General features: G+C 39.1%; 1 protein-coding gene across 1 annotated transcript in view; it reads left to right on the forward strand.

Annotated features, from left to right (window-relative positions):
- LOC124164979 (FMRFamide receptor) overlaps nt 1-10,891 on the forward strand; it is a 65,929-nt gene extending 55,038 nt beyond the window's left edge. The window contains exon 4 of the mRNA XM_046542218.1: nt 7,274-10,891. Within this exon, the coding sequence (XP_046398174.1) occupies nt 7,274-7,987 (714 nt within the window). The 3' untranslated portion in view covers nt 7,988-10,891. The remainder of the gene's footprint in view (nt 1-7,273) is intronic.
- Nucleotides 10,892-22,311: the final 11,420 nt, after the last annotated feature.

The following is a 22,311-nucleotide window of genomic DNA, read 5'->3' on the forward strand; positions in this document are numbered from 1 at the left end:
CACACTCCGCCTACTCTTAGGAGCGTTTTTTTGTTACTTGGAACCGCCAAAAAAATAGAAACCCTTTTCCTCCGGTGCACCACGTTATATAGCCATTGAGGGGAGGAAACACCAGGGAGGGAGGGGTCAGGGGAAAGAAAGGGATGATGCACTTGGGGCTGGACGGTCACTTCACCAAGGACACGGGGGGGGGGGGGGGGAAACCACGTTCTTCTCCGTCTTAATAGTTCGATTTGCACACTTTAGGAGGGGAAGGGGAGAGCATTACACATCAATGTTGGGAGGAAAATAGGGAAACATCAAATGGGGACTCAATGATTCATGACACACACTCAAAAACCCTCTTACACTCACTCACACATTCATACGAACACATATCTAAAGGAAAAAAACGGCCTTCCTTTACCTCGCACTCCCGTCTCATGCGTCACTATGTAAGCGGGCAGAATGCACCGGTTACAGAATATAATGGCCTAAATTCCTCAACGATAGAAGCCTTGAAAACACTGGGCCTCTTTCGTGGCTAGAGTGCTAAACCAGCGGAAACATTGAATTTAAATAGGAAAGTAATACTTCTTTTTTACCTTCATTCATGCATTCGTCCCTTATTCGTTTACGGTTAACCTTAAGCGTGAAATCCGCGAGGCAAGGACCAGCAAGACTTGAAACTAACCTCCCTTACTCTTCGGCGAGATTTTTTCAGGACGATAAGGGGGATAACATAAGACGACGCGGTTAATACGAGAGCTCCACGGAGCACTGGATAAAGAAGAGGCGAAATGAAGGGAAAGAAAGCCAAACGCGCCTTTCGTACGCTAAGAATCCACCAAGGAAGTTTTGCTTTTTATCCTGGCAGAAACTCGTTATTCTTCCTAAAAATGTTCCAGTAATTGAGTTTAAGGACATTTCATTGCGCCTGAAAAATTCCCCAAGGCAAAAGCCAGCTTTTGCCGTTCGTGCGGCAGATTTTACACGGCTGAGACTTAAGGAGAATTAATTTTGAACGCTCGAGGAACGTGACTGGCGATTAATTTTTTTTAAATAGCATTTATGCACGGAAATAACTTCGGAATAAGGCTGCCGACTTCCATGACAATCCCATTTGTGCCCTAGAGCGCGCGCATAGAAAACGCTATAGGAAAGGTAAAATATTTATGGCCTAATATACCGTAATTATTCGGATCAGCTTGAGATATTGGGATTATCAACTTGATATTACGAAAGTTTTAATTGAAAAATAACAACACATTCTTCGAAGAGTGCGTAAAAACTTGGCGAGAATTTTTTTTACGTCATTTCACCCCTTTCACAATAGAGAGTGCTTCGTGCCAATTTTCATGGCATAGTTATGAGTAAGCTAGCTGAGATTTATAAAAGATACACTTTGTGTGAAGGGATTAAAGAGTTATTAATATACTTAAATACATGCGGATATCAATTTGAAAGTCGACGGACAGTGTTTTTAGAAGCTATCATTAGTATTCTCACGGGTAACGCTGGTATGCGGCAAAAAAGTTTGTCCTCACAAGAGTCATCGTAATGTCCAATTTAAATTTCAGCCAAGTAAGTACATTCACCAGCACTTTCGATAACAGTAATTTTTTTTGACAGTCACATATTCAGAGATAACAATTGTCTCAAAATTATACCGACAGAAACCGAACAAAGAGGAATGCATCTAATAATATGCAGTCCAACGGGTACTCGAAAGAAAAGAGCAAATAATGTAGATGCTCGGTTGTTCACCGCAATGAACTGCTATCGTGGTGGCTGGTCTGATAACATACACGGTTTAAGACATCTCAAGGAACAGCCAACAACCTTCCCGCGTCCGATGCAACCCTCTGGCGGCCATATTACATTTATATTTTAATTTTGTTAACGAACTATAAGCTGCCGAAGTTTTTTTTATAGAAATGATAGGGCCACTACAATCGCTCGGCTAATTTTACAAAAAAGATCAAAGGAGGGAAATGCTCGCAAGCTACGTGGAAAGCTAAAAATTTTAATTTTATGTTTCATTTAAAAGCGGGAATGAAATATTGATTTTTCACTTTAAATCTTCTGAGTCTCAGTACATATCCATAATGAATAGCGTCAAAATTTAGCCAGGATATGATATTTTAATAAAATCGCAAGCCTATATTCATGAATCCCTTATTCCCTTATTCAGCTTAGTGTTTGAGGTAACGGAATGGATTAAAAGGAAAATATATCTTTTGTTGATAAGAATTAGCTATCAAGGCGTTCCCATAATGCATCATTAGTCCAAAAACTGTAAATACACGCAGAACGTGGAAAAATCGTTGGCAAGGTTCAGGAAAAAAATGGTATATCAAGTCGAGGAAAAGCGGACATGGAATATTTAAGCATGCAAAAGATTATTTTTAAACATACCCAAGCCTATATTCATAAATCCTTCATTCCCATGCTGAGCTTCGTGTTTGCGATAACAGAATGAATTCAAAGAAAATATAACTTTTGTTGATAAACGTGAGGTATCTTCTGAGAATAAAATGACTAAAAATTGATCATTTATTAATAAAATATCTCTAAAAATTCAAAGAAATCGGCGTTTGGTCCAAAAGACAAATTTTGTATTTCTTTCATGACATAGAGCAATATTTCGCGCATTGATGTAATTTTACACAATACAGTCTTACGATAATTGGTGGAAGCAAGAATAGCGAGCATTAAATTTACAAGAAAAAAATTTAAAAATAAAAAGTTGATCTTTTGAATTATCACGATCAATACGAGTACAAACTATCACTATCAGGCTAACCTAAAAACAGTAAGTGACAACCAGGAAAGTATTGATTCGGTAGTCTGTTTATAGCCCTTAATTCCTCACTGTCAGCTTGAGATCAATTCTCCCGTAGCCTTTGTTCATTCGGTCCTGTATTTTTAAATCGTTTTTCCTTACTGAGATGTAAATCAACAACACAAAGGAATTTTCTCAGACTGTTCGTCAAGTCCATTTTCCCTAGCACTGTGCCTTGCAATCTTTCCTCCACCTTCCCACCGCAATGCGCCGGGATTGAGAGTAGTAGACGATACTAAAACTCATCTCAACGGTATCCTCAAAATAATTCTGCTACGATCATCCTCAGTACAATGATTCACGCATCCCTCAATTCACTGATTACACAATTGGCGGGTTGGAATATTCAGCAGGTCGATCCCTGTACCTCCGATCATGTAGCTCACCTAAATCTTTACGGCGCGCATTCCATTAATTAGGCTGTTTTAGTAGGAGTTGGAGGTATTAGTACTTTGCTGCTTCTAAGTGACATTTCCTTCTTTCCCACCATGGTTTCGTCACAGAGTATCATTATCAAGGCGTCGATGATAACTTTGATAATGTTACTCTGTAACGAAACCAAGGTCGGAAATAATAAAACATCATGTGGAAACAGCAACTATTTCTTAATAAAGTAATTCTTTCAACCCCTACGATAAAGGATTTCCACTAAGTCACGCCCATTACTATTACTCGTCTATGTTTCCATCTCAGAGAGAACGTACATGAGAGCGCTAAAGTTGGCTGTGTTAGTGCCAAAACCCAAGGCCAACATTCAAACCCTAACTCCATCATAACCATGGGAAATTGAACATTTTGTTAAATGAATATGATGTCATTGAAATTTTAATTTTTCTCCTACTTCATGAGGATTAAATTTATTTACAAACTGCCCCTGTCGGCCATTTATAATTACATATATCTAGTTGTGTTTTTGAGTAAAGACTATATAGATTTATGCATTACATTCACGGCTTATAATAGCAATTTCTATAATATTAACATAATTTATGTTTAAAGTCTCAACGGTTAATTTTTCCCATTCATAAAAATTCCCAGAACTGATGGAGGTAATAAAATGATCGAGCGTCGGTTAGAGGATCAAAAATGCATTATTATTTCACCATCACTACAGAAAAAAATATGCATTAAGATGTCATTAAAATAAAATGTTCATTTCTGATAAATAACATGAAAAAACCCTGACCTTGTAGTCAACCAATCAGGCCCCGAACGTGATGTTGGATTATACCACTCTAATTTTGGTGTCATGCGCAGAAGCCGATAATTCCTCGTATACTACATTTTTACTACTATGAGGTTGGCGTTGGTGTCGCGCCGCCCTCTCCTGAATTCCTCACTGAATTCGGAATCAAAAGCTGCCAATACCATTTGACCTCGTTCGTCAACGGAAAGGGTAGCTGATGGCATTCGTATCATCTCAATCATTATCCAGCAATGTTCCCCAAAGTGAGAAACGAAATCCGGGCAATGAAACTTCCGTTCCTCCCACACCAGCAGGGACCAGAATACCAGCTGGTCGCCCGCGGATATCAATCCCCCGTTTTAACACTGAGTCACAAGCTCGCAATAGTTTCCGCATTTTAGGAAAACGATATTCCCAAAATTCAAAATAGAAATGGAGAGATTCGTTTCACACGCGCCAAAATCCAAACTGTCACGGATCTTTTTTGCATCCTATCGAAATAATGCCGCCACCTGAATGCATGGCGATGAAAATTCTTTTGAAATCTGAAAGGTCTTGCAATGACAGCTATGCGCGAGTGGGAGGGAATAGAAGGCCTTGCGGCTCGAAATGTGATATACGCGAAGTCATCATCAAATGAAAATGTCAGTTTTAATGCATGGGGATCATGAATGCATGGCAGGTTACAAATGGGGAATGAATGACATTAAAAAAATAGCTTGCACTCCAGTCTCGCACGAACTCCCCAGCCAAAAATGTTTCATTCTCAACATCAATACGGATCCAAACACGTTGCTTCATGCACAGCTATGAGTAATTCAACTGCTATTGCCCATTAAAATTGTATCAATGAGGCATAGATCCGAACATGCATATACCTTTTGAGGGATGAAAAGAGTTTCCCCCGTAGAATAAAAAACCAAACCATTGCATTTTGAGAGTCTTGAACAAAATGAAAAGAGGACCTGGGCTTTGAATTCCTCATTTTAATGACAACCTTTTCTCGTAAATAGAAAAGAAATAGACTCCTCTGAAAGAAATAATGATTTAATTCACACAAAAGGACGCAAAGCAGATGGTAAGCCGCTACTACTTCGCGAGGGAAATCCCATTTCCGGCCAATCAACGAAAGTTACATCCATACAAATGCTCCGATGAATTGACAAATAAAAAAACCGAATTCCAAGAACTCAGGCATTAATGACCTCAAAACTTTTATATTCAACAGGAAATGTTAACAAAAACGGACCTCTCCTACAAAAATAAAGAATAATTTCCGCTAATTTTAGCTATGTAATCCATTATACATTATTAATAGGGTGGTTTCCTATAATTTTTTAATCGCCTAAATCGAAAGATTATTACTCCTGGAGTAAGTATTTCTCGCTTTTAGATTTTTAAATGGCGATACATATTTTTCCCAATTAAATGAAAAGTGAAAATTTTCAAGCGCGCGAAAACGCGACGCGTAAGTATGAATGCCTGGAAATCTCTCCGTGTGACGTATTTCTGGTTCCTGCTGCCGCCCTTTGAGGTGACCTTGAGGCGAGGCTTAGCGCTGATACGACGCAGGCTTCTAGCGGGTAGCCTAGTACCCTGCTGACTGGTAGCGCTTGGCTTAAATAAGGATTATTAATACCTTATCAAACGTAGAAAACTTTCCGACCTTAGCCAGTTTTAATAAGTGATTATTAAGACATGTTTCCCTGAGCTCTGCGCCTCATGCATGCATTGGTAATCTCAGAGGATGTATAACTCCTATCTTCTCGTGTAGAAACTAGGTCCCTGTGACGTCACGTGGAGTGGCATCGCATGGGCGCCAATCTGGCCCTTTTCAAATGAGGATAAAAATGGACCATTGCCATTCGTCTAAACCGGTATTTATAAAACGAAATAATTTGTATATTTTGAATACACTAATGGTGGGTAACGAATCGCAATCAATGCCTATCGTTTTCTTTGATGAAGGAAACTACCCTATTATTGGTACAACTTAAACACACCCTTAAGGTCTAACTTATAAGTATCAACCTTTTTAAGTTAGGGGATATTTAAAACATGGAAATTTACATTGGAAAACGTTCAACAAAAGAAGAAGGAGAAACAGCTAAGTCTTTTCTTAACCTTTGTGCATCATGAAGGAGTTTCACCATGTTACGCCAACCACCATCGCATTTAAGAAGGAGAATGGTTGGTAGTCTTATTTGCCATGTTAAGCGCAAATTATTTTGCATGCCCCGCAACCACCACAACATTTATCTATTTATGAGATCCCGATTTCAATTTCAAATGATATAATTTTAAATAGAACTTGTACCGAGATGTTTTTTTGTGACGTCATGAATAAAAATGTAACACCCGATTTTCATAAATACCGACACATAGCTCCCAGCATACAGACAGGAAAATATTTATTCGTTCCTTTCGATTCCATTCCACAGGTAAACGTTTAAAGTTCCGGCGGGCATCACAGTGGCGACAGCGGAGCTTTGCACACTTTTTGACTTTTCTTTCATTTATTTTGCCAAGACCGAGATAATTTTTTGTTCCTATGACCAACGGATCTGTCATCCGCACGAAATTTCGCATTTCGTCAGTAACGTGTCGATTCAATTTCAACAATCACACGATACTTTCGCAGAAAGAAACTATTCGTATCCATTGAAAGAATTTCTCTTCTATTTTAAAGCCAAAGTATGGCTTTTGGAAGAATTTCGAATCCAAATTCCCTAGCTGGTCCCTCGCTTTCCCCGAAAAAAATGTGCACTGCCCGTGACTTCTTAGCACTCGCTTTTTGATCATCACAAAATTTTTTTCAATATCAAGAGCCAATAAACAATGAAATATTTTTAATACTAAAAATTATTTTTTAAATGTATGTACTTATACATACACAGTGGCCGCACGAAGAATAGTTTATTAATTAGCTTATTTAACTTTACTACAGTAAAAAAGGAACTTGTACACGTAGTAATCAAATTCAACGAAAAATATTGTCAAATTCAACACTTTCAAACTCAAGACTAATTTACCTCACCCTCACGTGTCCAAGTCGCGAGCCCTCAATCAGCCGACAGCGCAGTGCGCGGATATTTTGATTCGTCATCCTCATCATGAGATAAATTTTCCCTGGAGTGATGGATAAGATTCTTAGACTTTTCCTTGATTTCCCTTACCTGTAACAACCCTCAAGAATACCCCATATTGGAGTCTCTATCATTTCTCGACACAACTGATATTTTTCATTTTTCTATTTCCCCTAGGTCCGCAAGGCCAACCGCGAACGCCAGCGCCTCTCGCGGCTTCAGAAGAAAGAAATCGGCCTGGCGACAATGCTACTGATCGTAGTACTCGTGTTCTTCCTCTGCAACGTCCTGGCGCTCGTCAACAACGTCCTTGAGTCCTTCAGCGGGATCATCAAGGACCAGTTGGTCAAGACATCAAATCTCCTCGTGACCGTCAACTCCTCGGTCAACTTCATCATTTACGTCACCTTCGGCGAGAGATTCCGGCGCCTTTTCCTCAAGATGTTCTGCGGCAAGCGGCGACGGAGAGGCAGCCGCTGCGCAACCGCCACCCGCTTCGTCCCCGGCGGGTCGCGAGGGGGGGCCCTGGGCGAAGCCCCGGCTTGTAGCCTCGCGGGCCCTGACTCCATAGGCGGGGCCAGTGTGGCGGGCGTCGACAACGGCGGAGGGGGATCCCTGGCGGTGCCCAGGAGAGCCGAACCGGACGAAGAGAGCGGCGACTCGACGCCGACGAGGGCTGGGGCCCCGGATCTACTCCGTAGGGCCCCAGGGTCCGCTGGACGGAAAGCTAGGATCGGCCGGAGGAAGCGCTGTTCCATGGCCCTCGTGAGGATCGTCTCGCCGCAGAGACGTGCGGCCAACGGCGGGCCACTGCGCAAGGCCAAAGACGGGGTCCCAACCTTCAGAGTGACCGACATGGATGAGATGACCGCGCCCAACGGGTCTTCGTGAGGGCCCAGTGAAAAAAAGACGCCTATACCCCGTAAACGGCTCGGCCTGCTTTCGCGCATCCGACTTTGCGTCGTCAGAGACAGCGACAGACGAAATCGACTAACAATCTGCGTATAGCTTTTCTGAAAGTTTTTGGTCCCTAAGGAGAGGTTCATTTTTCACTCCTGGCTAGTTTATTTAGCCACCAGATGTTGCTAATAAATTTTACGCCTCTTTATGGATTTAATCGATCCAAATAACCCTTCCTAGAAGCTAGCGCCCTCCATAATGGCGTACTTCAATCCTTTACAGTGCCATGAACTTTCGTGCAAGCTATAGCAGTGAGAATAGGATGACCCCCTAACTTTCTTCGTCACCTGCTTCCGCCATCGAGTAAATACTGAGTCGTCGTCCCGCAGTGCGGTGATGGGTGAATAGACTTTTTGGTGCCCGTGTATTTCCACTGGCGGTACTCAGGAGGGCGGAACCCGACGAGGAGAGGGGCGAATCGACCCCGACGAGGGCCACGGTCCTGGCTCTACTCAGCGGTGCCCCCGAAGGTCAGAAGGCCAGAGGAAACGTTACTCCAGGACCGTTTCCCCGCAGGGCCGAGCGGCCAACCGCGGACCCTTGGGCAAGGCCAAAGGCATGCCCTCACCCATCAGGGTGACCGACATACATGAGAGGGACAATGGGCAACGCTCCCTGTGATATGGCTCTCTGCAAAGCACCTCCCCCGCAAACGTTTCGGTCTGCTCTCTTGGATCCGGTTTTGCGTCGTCGGAGACGATTTATCAAACCGGAATCGACTCAGCCTGCGAGACAACCGGAATAGGCCGTCTAGAAACTCCCCAAATAACTGCGTCTGCCAGCAAGCTAAGAACTATATTTTGAACCCCATATATCTGTGAAGGGTAGTGCGATTTTTGGCCTCTAAAAATTACTGGCTGCCTCAGTTTTACAGCTTTGTCTGTAGTTCGTCGATCCTCTGTAGATTTATTTCGTAAGGGGAGTGAATTTGATGCGATTACTGAAGGTATCTTGAGAAATAAAGTCCTGGAAAATAACCTCCATCCACATACATTTCTATTTTTTTAAATTACCAATTCACTCCAGCAGCCAAAACTTCTTTCGGCCACGAGCCAAAACCATCCAATCGAACTCTAAGGAGTACTAATGAAGTTTCACATCCAAAATAATACGATTGTTCAGCTTATTCAGTAAAACATAAAATTGAAGGAAAATTTAACTCTTCTCTCGACATTTTTTCCAAAATTTCTCTTTTTCCGAATAAAATTTAAGAAGTTGGACTCGTCTGAAATACTAATTAAGGCTGCCTTCGTGATCTCTCATCCTATATAGGTATATAGATGAAAACTGGGACAATATACGATTCATGCCAAAGTGTAAACGCTACTCAAAATCGGATTAATAGTTTTGATATTCTAACTCTTTGGGGATCCGTTGCTCTTTCCCTGTTCAATGAAAGGCAACGCAACGCTATCTTTTGGCTCTCAAGGTCCTCCGAGCGTCCGATCGAACATTTCTCCCTATCCATTTCCTCCCGCAATTTCATTTCTGCACATTTCACAGTAGCCATTCCACAACCATACGGGAGCAGCCATCCACAGACCTCCCATTGCCCCAACATCAGTAGCAATATTGGCGAGACTTAAAGTTTGATTCAGAAATGTAAAACTTGCATTTCAATTTCTTCATTGTAACTACGGAAGTTCCAACATGAGGAATCTAAAAAAAGCGGAGGCATCTAACAGTAATTTCCAACCCGTTTGAGGGCTAGAGGTAAAATCGTTAATCAAAATAATGTTATTGATAAGATTTACTGAACTATAGTCTACCTTTATTCTTGGGGTGAATTCACGTTCCAACAGAGTTCGTCACCATCCATGTACAACATGCCCAAACCTTTCTTGATTCGAAGCAGAAATAGTGACAGCCGAAGAGTTCTTCTTAATATATATCCCTTACTAATTATTCAAGAATAACTACTTTTAGTAATTCCAAAAGTTTCGAAGATCGATCAAACTACCCCCACTGAGATGCCTGTGCAAAAATGGAAAATTAATAATGCTTTGAATCGTATGTTTACTCGAAGCAAGCATACCTAGGGTGAAGGCTTACCCATAGACAAAAATATATTTCTATCGAAATATGCATGCATGAAAGATTCACTCTTATACAAACTTGAGCACCGCTATTTCTGGGAGATAATTATTTTAAGCCCTAAAACAGTTTAAGACTTTTTCCTACATTTTCGCACCGCCGTCATCTTTGACGCTATCCTTATCCATTTTTATTATTCCTTCACGTTACAGCGAAGGTCTGTTGCCGTCCATACAAATCATAGAACTGGCCAACAGTTTACTTGCGACATAGGGGAGTTAATTTTAAATTAAAGGCATATAACGTGCAATCTCTAACTGTTCTTTTGTGCATTAGTCACTAAGCGCTTTCGGACAACACAGAAAGTAATCAAAATAATTAATGGCGAGTCCGCTAACCAATGTCTTCAGTTATGAGCGACTTTTCTTTGCAATGATAATTTAATTTCTTAAGTAAACTTAAGATATAAATTTATTATGAAGAATAATAACATAGCACATAATATGCTGATTTTACACCTTGGCAGAGCATAACTCCAATAAAATTGACAAACTACAAAACACGTATTAATAACCAAAACAACGCCAATACTTAACTATTCTACAAATTAGTGCACTCAATCATCAAATTAGAATATTTTCACATAGTAATAACAATGCAAATGAAGGAACTTGAAATAATAAAACTTGAGAAGCACAGAAGCCACAGAAGTTGACGACATATTGAAATCATGCTTCACCAGTGGCGCCGACTCCATGGCGCCTGAGGGGGCCCGAGCCCTCTCAAAAATTCGTTATTGGAGCGAGGAAAAAATTTTCCAGGCTTGCCGATTTTCCCAGGAGTGTCCAGATATCGAGATTCGAGCTATCAGGGTTCCAATGTTGATCATATGACTCTTCTAAAATGCTTTTAAAAAACTTAAAGCTCACTATTTATAAAATTTCCCGGGACAAGATCCCCTTGAAGGAACTTGAAAAAGGTTTGGGCCCCCCAATATTTTTTGTCGGTCGGCATCCCTCTGTTTCACCATTATGATAGGACTGCAATGACTGATAAGACCATATTAGTTTGAGAAAAAGGTAACCTTTGCAGCAATAACTCAATTCCTTATTTTATTTTCATCATTTTTTCGGAGCTTGACACCTTCCGTCGTCACTCTTTCTCACTGAATGGACGAGGTGACATTTGACGGCCTTTCACGACATTGCGGACTGAAATAAAAATAATGAATCAGATCTTACTCAAGCTACACCGTAAACAAAAAACAGTGCCCAATTATTTCATGCTTCTTCGGCGAAGTGTTACAAGTCCTGCCGAGGAGAAAAACCGGCTCAGCCCATTCCCAACTGGGTCACTGAATAAAACTCGCGATTTTTTCACTTTATAGCCGAGTCAATCTAACAGCTTGAGCCGGGACTGCCCCAGATAGTGTTTTCGATTCCTTTCTTTACCACTCAAATTCTTTTTTCTTCATTGTGTGAGGGCTTCTAACATTTTCTCATTTCATTCATTTTCTCCGGTACATTCCTACTTTTTATCTACTCTGCTTCCATAAAACTCGACTTCACAAATAAAGCAATTCATTAATATTGCAACCCTTAATTACAGTTTTGCTCAAGCATAAATTATGTTAGAATGTTCAGGAATATAAATCAACCATAATAATTCCAATGTCTTCATCAAAAACCTATAAGTTATATTTATCATAGGCATAAAGCAATTGAAATTCGTTCCGCAAAAGACATATAATAAAAGATATGTTGAATGTAAGCTCGTAAAGAGTTTGATTGAATTAACATCTTCAAGCACCCACTTTTTACCATTTCACTCAACCAGTCGCTAATTTACTCATCGTTAACAATTGAAAACTCGTTATTGATCAGGCTAACATTCTTACTCGGGAGATAGGGTCATCACATATGCAGCTAATCAAATGAAAATTACAAACTCAAGTTCTTCTATCTACATTCAATAATAGCTTTACATTTTAATTGTTATTTGGGACCTGGGTGCAATAAGAGCGTTTAAGGTTTACGCTGTTTTTGGACATTTTGGCCCCAATTTCCGACATTACGTGGCTTCAGCTACACTTTCCTACAGTAACAAGTTATATCCGACTCCCTAAATGGTCAAGAATGTAAATAAACAATCCACCATGTTTTTCAGCATTAGAAATTTCACACTAGAACCAGTATTTTATGAAAACACTTGAAGTCAAATAGCATTCTTAAGCAATGGAAAATGAGAATACACATGTCACTTATGGAGCTTGGACGAAAAAAATCAATCCACCCGGCAAATATCAAGAATATTTCAATCAAGATAAATCAAGGATGGTTAACGCTTGAGTGGCTTTACAGTTGGGAACATAAAATTCAACACCCTTCAATCCAATAGCCTCTGAAGCCAATCTATAAATATGTATTTTTACAAAAGCATTAAAAAACTGTTTCGTAAACCTAGTAGTGAGTAGCTTTAGATGTTGATAGTAACTATATACTTAGAATACCAGTAAAAAGTATAAGTGTTCTAGGGAAACTGCCAAATACGCTTAACGGTTATTGAGAAGATATCTAATCAGATATTGAACACATAACCAAAATCATTTGTAATTTAACTTGGTGTTAGAGCTAGTTATGTTAGTGCCTAAGACTCAAGATTTACAACGAGTGCTCAATGCGATGGCAATTAGTCGTTGCCGGTGGCACAATAAAGTACCAGTGCATGACTTTCTTCCCCATAAAATTAAAACAAAAAAAACACTAAATAAATTCACAGGAAAGCCATAGTAAAAACAATGGTTCACTAAATGAATAGAGAATACTTACTCATCCTGGTCTTCCATATCAACTTAAGTAGGAATGATCATTGCCAGCCCATTTTAATAACTTAATTCAAATACTTCGTTTCTCCGTTAGATTTCTAGATACCGTCGCTTTCCAGTGCCTAGCTGGTGATGAATTAACTAACAGAAAGTGGCCCATCTTCATAAAACTACGTACGTAACTGAGAGATACCAATTTTTCTAGCACACTCGGCTGATTACCTCAAGGGAGAAACATTTCATAAAACAATTTTCTAGTGTTTCAAAAAGTATTTACTGCTATTGCCCAATGGGCGTCAATGTCATGGATATTCTCCTGTTAAGTCAACCACTTAGGAGATCATTTCTCTATAAAATTTCAGTCTCAAAAAAAGAGAAAACAGAGAGATGATGTTTAATAACAGTACTTCAATTTATGAAGATAAAATGCAGATTTCTTCACTTCGTCTACTTAGTTGTCTATCTAAATGTCAAAAACAGCGTTAAACTTAGTTGTTCTTGTTGCGCCAGATTCTTAATTGCAATAAAAATAAAAATCAATAACTCAATGGTCACTAAATGAGAAATTGAGTCTGAAATATTCGTTTGATTGGCTGCTTATACATGCTGTATGATGACCATATCCCCTAAGTTAGAGGCAAGGTAGGTTCAAAAACATAACACACTCGAAATTAAATCATAAGCCATTTCTTCGCACGCGCCAAAGCAGATAAGCAAACTTTAATGATTTCAAACGAGCTCTCCTCAGTCTCATACGCTGCCAGAGAACCAAGTAGACACTGGAACCTATGAAAAGAAGTCGAACTCTGAAACTGTATTTTCTAAGTGCATCACTTTTTCAGCGGGGGCATCAACAACACTACTGCTAGTCGAAAATCCCACATCTCATATGGATTAAACATCACTGCTTTTCTGGTAATGTCGATAGGAATTGAATTATTAGTCTAACAAATGTAATGAAACGTTTTAGAGGATCGCTACAAACCTACTTTCCCCAAATTAAATGTCAACAACTCCTCAATTTTGACTTCGAATCGAAATACATCGTCTCATTATACTCTTCAGCAGTTCTTATTCTTTGAGATTGTGTCATTTCAACGACCAAACGCCTTTCACTACCCGTATCAAACATTATTTGCCACGCAATCGACTTCACGGTTAGGCATAGCACCGATGTGATTCTGAAACTAAGTTAAAACTCATTCCATTCTGCCGACGTTCTTGAATATTTCCCGAGCATTAATTAGTTGACCACCTACGGTCAACACTCGTCCTTCATTGCTCAAATGTCACTTACTGGCTACATTACGCTCATGACAGTGGCAACAAAATATAATATTACGGAAAACAATAAATCTCTGAGGAGTCCTTTATGCGGGTCATCTTCCTGCGATATCTATAAACCATTTAAACATTACACTTAAACCCACATAAATTTTATGTTTTGTATAACAGAGCTGTTTGCGTCCCAATTACTACGTGAAATTCAATTACTACGTAAAAGTAGCTATAAGCTCAACTTGGGATCAGTGTTCGATCATCAACATTTTCATCATATAGAAAACTATAAACAAAATTTAAACCCTCAAACCATAGGCTTATTTTTCCTTGATGCATCCCATCACTGATGCTGACGTCAAAAAAAGTCCTAGTGATAGTCATTATTATATTACAAACGAGAAATCAACCCCCAAGAATGCTCCATTTCCCCAAAACATACGGCCCACCGGTAACATAACTCTAGTTGTACTACTATGGCCCTTGCGTGAAGTAGATGAAGTAACAACGATCTATTCCCGTACTCACCAAGTCAGTGAATCCTTGTTGGCAGAGAGAGGACAAATTGATTAACAAGGAGAAATGGCAGAGTGATTGACTCGTCTAATCACACCGTCCGTTTTGATGGATGAGATGCTGAAAATGTCTCCCTGGCTCTCAAACATGGATGACGCGCATGTAATACATATCGAAGTTCCGTAATCCACCGAAGGAGATCAAAGCCAGTTATACATAGAGAAAAATAATGCCATATTTTTTTTCGAGAGTGTAACAAGTTTCGAAATGGCTTCCACCTAGCACAACTAACTTTTTTTCCTGTGATCACTCAAAAGTATCACGTATTGTGCAATACGCCATAGAGGGAAATTATGCATGATAGCAAGACCCTATCTGGCGACAGGGAGGGGTGGAGGGTTTCAATAGTCCAACCCTAAGAAATGTTTGCGGGGTGAAGTTATAAGTGGACCCCTTCCAATTCAACTTCTCCAAATGAAACTCGTAAATTTAAAATACTTATACTTGAACTTATACATGTAATTAAGGAATATTTATATCTCCCTCGCCACTTAATTCCACACTCTAAAAAAATCTATAGCTCTGGTCTTTCGTGATATCAATTCATAAATCTAATCTCATTTAATTCAAACCTAAGCCACCCACTGAAATATTATAATCTCATTTAATTGAAACTTGAGGGAAATGTTTTCGACTGAATATAGAGTCACACAAAAATTCACAAAAAAAAGCAATCATCCCAGCAGAAGCTCTAACTAATGCTTACAGACTACTAACTACAGACTAACTTTTAAAATAACGGCACAAACATTGATACAAAGTGAACTTTCATTGCGAAAAATCTCATTGTTTTATTATAAAATTATTCATTATGATGAGTTAGGATCTCTTCAGAATGCAATTTTTATCGCGATTATAACTTTAAATTTTCTGCAGCCATTTCCTTTTTCATAAATACGTGCATCACCTTTTATTACAGCATTCCGCTCTGATAAAGTATCCAATTTTCTCATACCCTTCCCACCAAACCAATCCTTAAAATCACCACAGTTCGATCGGATGCCAACTACCAATGACTGTCAGAGATCATACGCGATTAACAGCTCGAGAAAACGAAAAGATTAATTTGCTCAAAATAAAATAAGAAAACATAAAATCAAAGTGACTGAACTACGTATTAGGAGAGCATTAGAGCTAAATAGATGCACCGTCAGTCATATTATGTGATCATCTCCTGCAGTCACTTCAGAGAAATATGATATAATGGGTGCATATATACCACCCAGCACAGCAACTTTGTGATAAGAGAATAGGTAATTATATCATCTACTCTGTAAAAATGCGTTCAGACTAATAATAACGAGACGTCATCAATTGAAGAAAATTTTTAATTAATGTTTTCAGTTTCCTACTTACTCCTCGAATATTTTTCCTATAACATGCCCGTTACTTCTAGCGAAAAGTTGAGGAGTTCAGTCACAACATTGCGTGGGATGGACCAGAATATAACCAGACCAGAAGCGTAATATTAAAACATCCATCGCAGGAGAGCGACAACGGGATGATATATGTTAAACGAAAATAATGGATTCTAATAAAATTCATATAATAGTCATCTCCCCCCTCTAAAATCTCCAGGATAAAAATATCCAGGCAATCGCATTAGTTAACCTCCTACACGAAAAATGCCTTCATAATCTTCGAACTGCTGCACTCGCAACTGCCCGAGGATATAATTACGATTTTATTACTAGTGCGATTCAATTTTTCACTTCTTTGATCCTCCCAACGGGCCAAACGTGCCGAATTTACTTGATTCCGAAGATTAAAACTTTTAAAGCAGCCCTTCCGTTTCTTGCCGAAGTGGGGGCCGAAGCAGAAAATTGGGCTAAAGGTGTTGAAAATAAAAACATAAGTTTTTGGTCACTGACCGGCTGGCATCACATAAAGCGTGGGGTCAACCAGGAAGCGCATGAGTTTTATAACAAGTCTTTAAAAAGGCATCGCATCAAATAATGGATTCGAAGTGACATAGTTGGTACAAAAATAACTAATACTCGGGCAATAAAACATATGCGAGTGATTTGAACGAGGTTGGCTGGACTACACGCAACAGTGTGGCGAATATTTTTCCCATATTCCATGACGAGGATGTCAGAGGATCGGGGGAAGAGGCCCCGTAATGTAGAGGCTAACAGACGTCACTTCGTCAGAAAATGCCTACGTTTCGAGAGCCTTTAATCTCACAGCGTCATAGACGTTAGCACCACTGAGTTAGATAATGGCTGCGTTTCGGAAAGGGGACTTGCCAATCACTCCTCGGCACTACTACCTCTGTATGAAAATATTAAGTGCCAAACAACGGGGGCTTCAGATGCAAGCTGAGCGAGTTTTCTTTCTATCCCAAAAAGTCAAACACATTGGGCCCAGATCACGCTGAACACGGATATCAACTAGATCAATAGATATCAATATATGTAATGGTTTGAGCCCTTGCATCTTCACTAACCCGAAGATGAGTGACAAGATTCTCGAAATAAAGACATCGCAACACTGCAATCGAAGACAAACTCGTACTGGTATGTTTCTGCCATGAAAAGTTCCATGATCCCCATTGGACCGCAGTAAACCCACATGGAAGGCAGGCAGGACTTCCTCTAAGGTGTGAGAACAGTGGATGTAAATAACACTCTGGCAGACAGTATTGAAACGTTTCCCAACACCCAGCTGCTCATTCTCCCCACCGGTTCTATTTCCGTATGCCTCAAGATTTTTTTTTGTCCACCGTGTACGAGTGTCAAAGAGGCAGAAGAACAAGGTGGCTTGCGAACGTGACGGCCATGAGCAATGTGCTGCACACAGACGCTGAGTTCGGCCACGTACAAACATGCCCCGAGGTGAACTCACCACGGACTTCCCCAGACCGCAAAGGAGGGAAAATTTGATCTCTTGTCTCGTGTATCTATCCTCATAATTCGGGAGACCTTCAAGGAATTCCGATATGTACGCTAACATTGGATGGTGGGGCATGAAGATGGGATAAGGGATGGGAGGATAAGGCGACGCCGCGCTGAATATTTTTCTCGAGGCCAATATTCAGAGTGAGAATTGACAATGTCAGGTTTCCAAAGGGAAGCGTTCAGTTCCCAAGTTCACAATCTACAGAAACTGTTGCTGATTAAAGTTCTTGCACGTGGCGTTACCATCGTAACTGTTTTCATTCCTCGCAGTGCACCTAAAATTTTGTACACCCCTAAAACGTTATATTCAAAAATTGAAGCAATACTCATTTCAATATTTTTTCAATTTTAAGGTAGCCGGAGGCTATTCCGCATATCCTCTATCCCTTGGAATCACCATAAATGTGGTTAAATTAGAAGGGCTATATTTTTTAAAGGTCTCCTCCCCCATAGTAAGAAGTCATGGATCCTACACTTTCATTATATTTCGACTAGGGTGTCTATACTGTACGCTACCTACAGGAGTGTCAAGAAGTATCGAAACGACGCGACGGTCGTTATACTTAAAAAGGGTTTAAAAGCACACATTACTATGAGTGAGATCACTAATTTCCACGAATAATCCCACCTACATCCCCTTTAAGTTACAAAATTAAGTTACGATGGTAAAAGAACGTACGCAAATGAGTAGGTAAGTGCAATGATTAATTACGAAGAGTCCGGGATCGTGAGAGATAACTAGTACTCCAATCGGTGAAAAACAATTCCCAACTGATTTCGCTCAGGAAAATGAGATACAAATAAGAAAACAAATGGTTCGATTTTTGAAAGCAGCTCGGACAGCAAGGAAGCCCAATTTTAAGCGGAAAACTTACGAGAAACGTTGGAGCGAGCAGCTTGACTTCGCTCCGTGCGCTTCAGAAAGGATTCCGTCTGTGACTCCACAGTTGCCGAGTTCTACGTGTTGTGTGACCTCGGCGGATCGTGAAGCCGATTGCAGCGTACCCTCGGGGACAGTCTCTCCGTCTCTGTGAATGTCACCGCACTTCCCCCCCCCCTCAAATGCCACCCATCACCGTGGGAAACTGCAAGTAAGCGTACCAGACAGTGCGCGCTTTAAAAAAACTCTGCTTTCTAAATAAAAGAGACTGAACATCAATTCCCGCAGATTTCCTTTTTCCCAAGTGAATCGAGTTCATTGTGCTCAGAATAAAAACATTGTGTTGCATAAGTGTTTAAGTACAAAATATTCCCTGGTGTAAATATAAAAATTTCCAATTTAAACATATTTTGGGGGAGGACCCTTTTAAAAGATAAATTCTACTCACTTGTTTTTTTTTCAGATAAAAGGCAATGAGCATTGGTACGGTAATTCTCTTTCATGCCTATATCTATATTTTTTTCGATGGGTGATGAAATACCGACGCATGAAATTCTCAGTGTTTTATCGAACTAGAGAGACACATAATTTCACTGTAAATATATATATGTTTCAGGAATCATATCAGGTAGGATATTCGACCAAGATGCTGACTGGTGCTCCTTCTTGAACTTCTCCAGGACTATGCTATGGCTGAGTTACAATCTTTGATTTGGGATTAACGCTGGCTGATGATTATTTCTGTCAATACTCTTTTATAGTGACGTTCCTCTACGTTGGTGTACTAATGAATTCCAATGAATTAAAATAAACCAAAGAAATTGTTTCAGGCTTGGTCTTTATTGCTTAATGGGCTTGATTTCCAAAGTGAAGCCCATATGAGATTTATCATGATACGGTTTTACACTTCGCAACGATAAAAGTTTCAAAGGTATTGAACTATTAAGTTAAATCCTGATACGTGCCATTTATTACTAAAATTTTGTGCTAAGAAACAAAATAATACGCCATGACTAAGTGCAATGAAAGCCTCTCCATAAACCGGTAGGTATTCATTATTCGCATACGAAAATTTTCCTAAAGGGCAATAAATTAAAAAAGGACTGAGCGCTAAGTATTTAAGGATAAAATACATTAAATAGCAGATATAATTACCCCATCTTGTATCAAGCATACTATCAATCGTGCATTATCATTGAGTTTCCATAAAATTAATTGATGCTTCATAAGAACTACCACATCTTCTACCCTTAATGTTGCTGAATTTAATCAGAAAGAAAAAGAAGAAAATCATGCGGTAGTACTAAGGTTGTTTCTCTTCAAAATCCGGAAAAGATGTTACATGGTACATAGGAAGAATAATGCACTATCAGACAGCGATGTTCCCGCGAGAGAGATTACGCCAGGGATGGCAGATCAAGCTTTCACGGCAATTTAATATTTTATCATTAATCTAACGCACTATGTAACATATCTTGATGAAAATAATAATTAAACATTAAAAATACCATTACCCAATAACATTTACATTATCATGGTATTATGCCATTGATTAATTAGAGCAAAGAATTCTTAAAATTCATTTAATGATTCATTATACAGGCAAGTGCCAAACATAGCCAAAAAAATATATAAGGTATTCCTATCTGCAGCATTTTGAATAGATACTTTAAGGAAGTATTTCACATGAGAAAGACGCATAGTATAATAACCAAACTGAAACTACAAGTTACAACATGTAAGGGCACAAGTTGATACACTGAAGACAAGAGGGTATAGATAACACGATATTAATAGATGAAGAGATGAAAGCATTTTTTTTAAACCTACCAAACATCCTAGAGGTGGCTCACTTTTTATTATTTTAGAATATTTATTATTTAGATGAGGAAATAAAAATGGGATTAGCCCTGATAAATAAAATCAGATGGCGATGCACAGACGGTACATCAAAATCCAAAGGTAGGAGAAGTTAAGAAAATATAATATTGAATACGAGGACCTTTTGAAGGATTTAGAATTGAATCAGTGCTCAATACTTTAAGATATGCCTGTAAATTAATTTTTTTCGAATTGACATTGAATTGGTTGAATTTACTCCAGTACAAAATTAAGAAGACTAAACAGTAAACTTCCATAGAGCAACGTAGCGTCCAAGTAAATGGTTCAAATTCAACCTTAAGAGGGCTCACATTCAAACGAGAAATTTCATTTTGTATTCCAGTGAGCCAAAGTTGACAAACAATATCTGCACTTCCCTTTGAAATAAAAAATATTTCCAATAAGTCTACAAGAAAATAAAATCAACGGAAAACTTTCCTTCCCTCGTAAAGTTAACTTCTCGAATCGGAGGAGGCCAAGGAACTTTCTGAACTGCGCTCCCAAAGAAATGCGGCTTCTTTCTTAGCCAATTTTCGTTGAATTATTTGTCCGCACCTTGAAGATACCTATCGAATACAGAAGAAAACAACTTATAAAATGATATTTTTTGGCCCAAACACTTACATAAATATTGTCCATCTTCATTGAACACATAGACTTAACAATGATTCTATGTAGCAAATCACTGAAATTTTAGGACAAACATTAGGTGAAAATTCTACCGCTTATTTACTTATCATGCATAAGAAGCTAATTCTCGAGCATTTTCATGAACCCTGAATAATTACATTAGGACCACCACACAGGCCAAAATACTTGGAACGAATATACAGTAGAGGAAAAAAGCAGTATTAAAATGTAATGACTTATTCGTAGTATTCAACTAAATTTTAGAAGGCCAATTTTTTGATTGAATAATTGAACGATAACATTAGGTAGTGTCTTTTATGGACAATTTTTCACAAAATATAGCAGGTATGAGGAACAGAGAAAAGGTTAACGTTGATGTCGTAGCGTTGACATTACTCGCAGCGTGAAGTAAAAATCAGGTGATGAAGGCGCGCCTTAGTGTAAGTACCTGAATTTAACATCACTTAATGAATATTCTATCATTTGGCTTGGCATTAGCTCTTCATTATTCCCAAATAAAAAACAAGGTGTATATTCTAAGAATTCAAAGGGAATAGTGAAAAAGAATCTGATCCCTTCAAGGTATTTTACTCTTACCCCGCACGTTCATATAAGCATTCAAATACTTCAACAGAATTTAGCTTTTCTCGAAATGGAAGCGCCTACTCCATGACTTCAAGTATCTCCGGAGTGCAACGGTGTACTTTGCACTCCGGAGATACTTGAAGTCATGGAGCTATCGAACACCTTTGGGTATTTCAACAACACGGGAGAGAGAGTAAATAGTCTTTAAATAGTACAAAGACATAACTTCGTGCTCAACGACACCAGGGGTAGAGCGAATATATTCTAAATTTCATTATTTTTTCCAAAATCGAAAAAGAAATATTATCATCGTTTAGCTCTAGCCAATATGTGCGCGACTATTCAACCATAGCGAAGTAGCTAAAACATCGGTTTCCGTGAACAAATTTTTAATGAATCTCTATTTTCAGGAAAAACAACATTTTCCTCCAAGTTTTTTGACTACTTCATCTACATTACATTTTGACTACATCCTCACTACAGCTCAAAGTTGTATTATTTTCAATTCTGCTTTCATAATTAACGCTCTAAGAAAGCCACTCCTCTGCCCTGCCCTATGGGTAAGAGAAACACTTACAAGAATAATCACTAGAAATTAAGAAGTGGAAAAATATTGGATCATCCGATGCATTCAAAGGTAAGAATCTGATCTTTCACCGATGTGCAC

This window comes from Ischnura elegans, chromosome 9 (genome assembly GCF_921293095.1).
Source record: "Ischnura elegans chromosome 9, ioIscEleg1.1, whole genome shotgun sequence".
In the NCBI taxonomy this organism is placed as follows: Eukaryota; Metazoa; Arthropoda; class Insecta; order Odonata; family Coenagrionidae; genus Ischnura; species Ischnura elegans.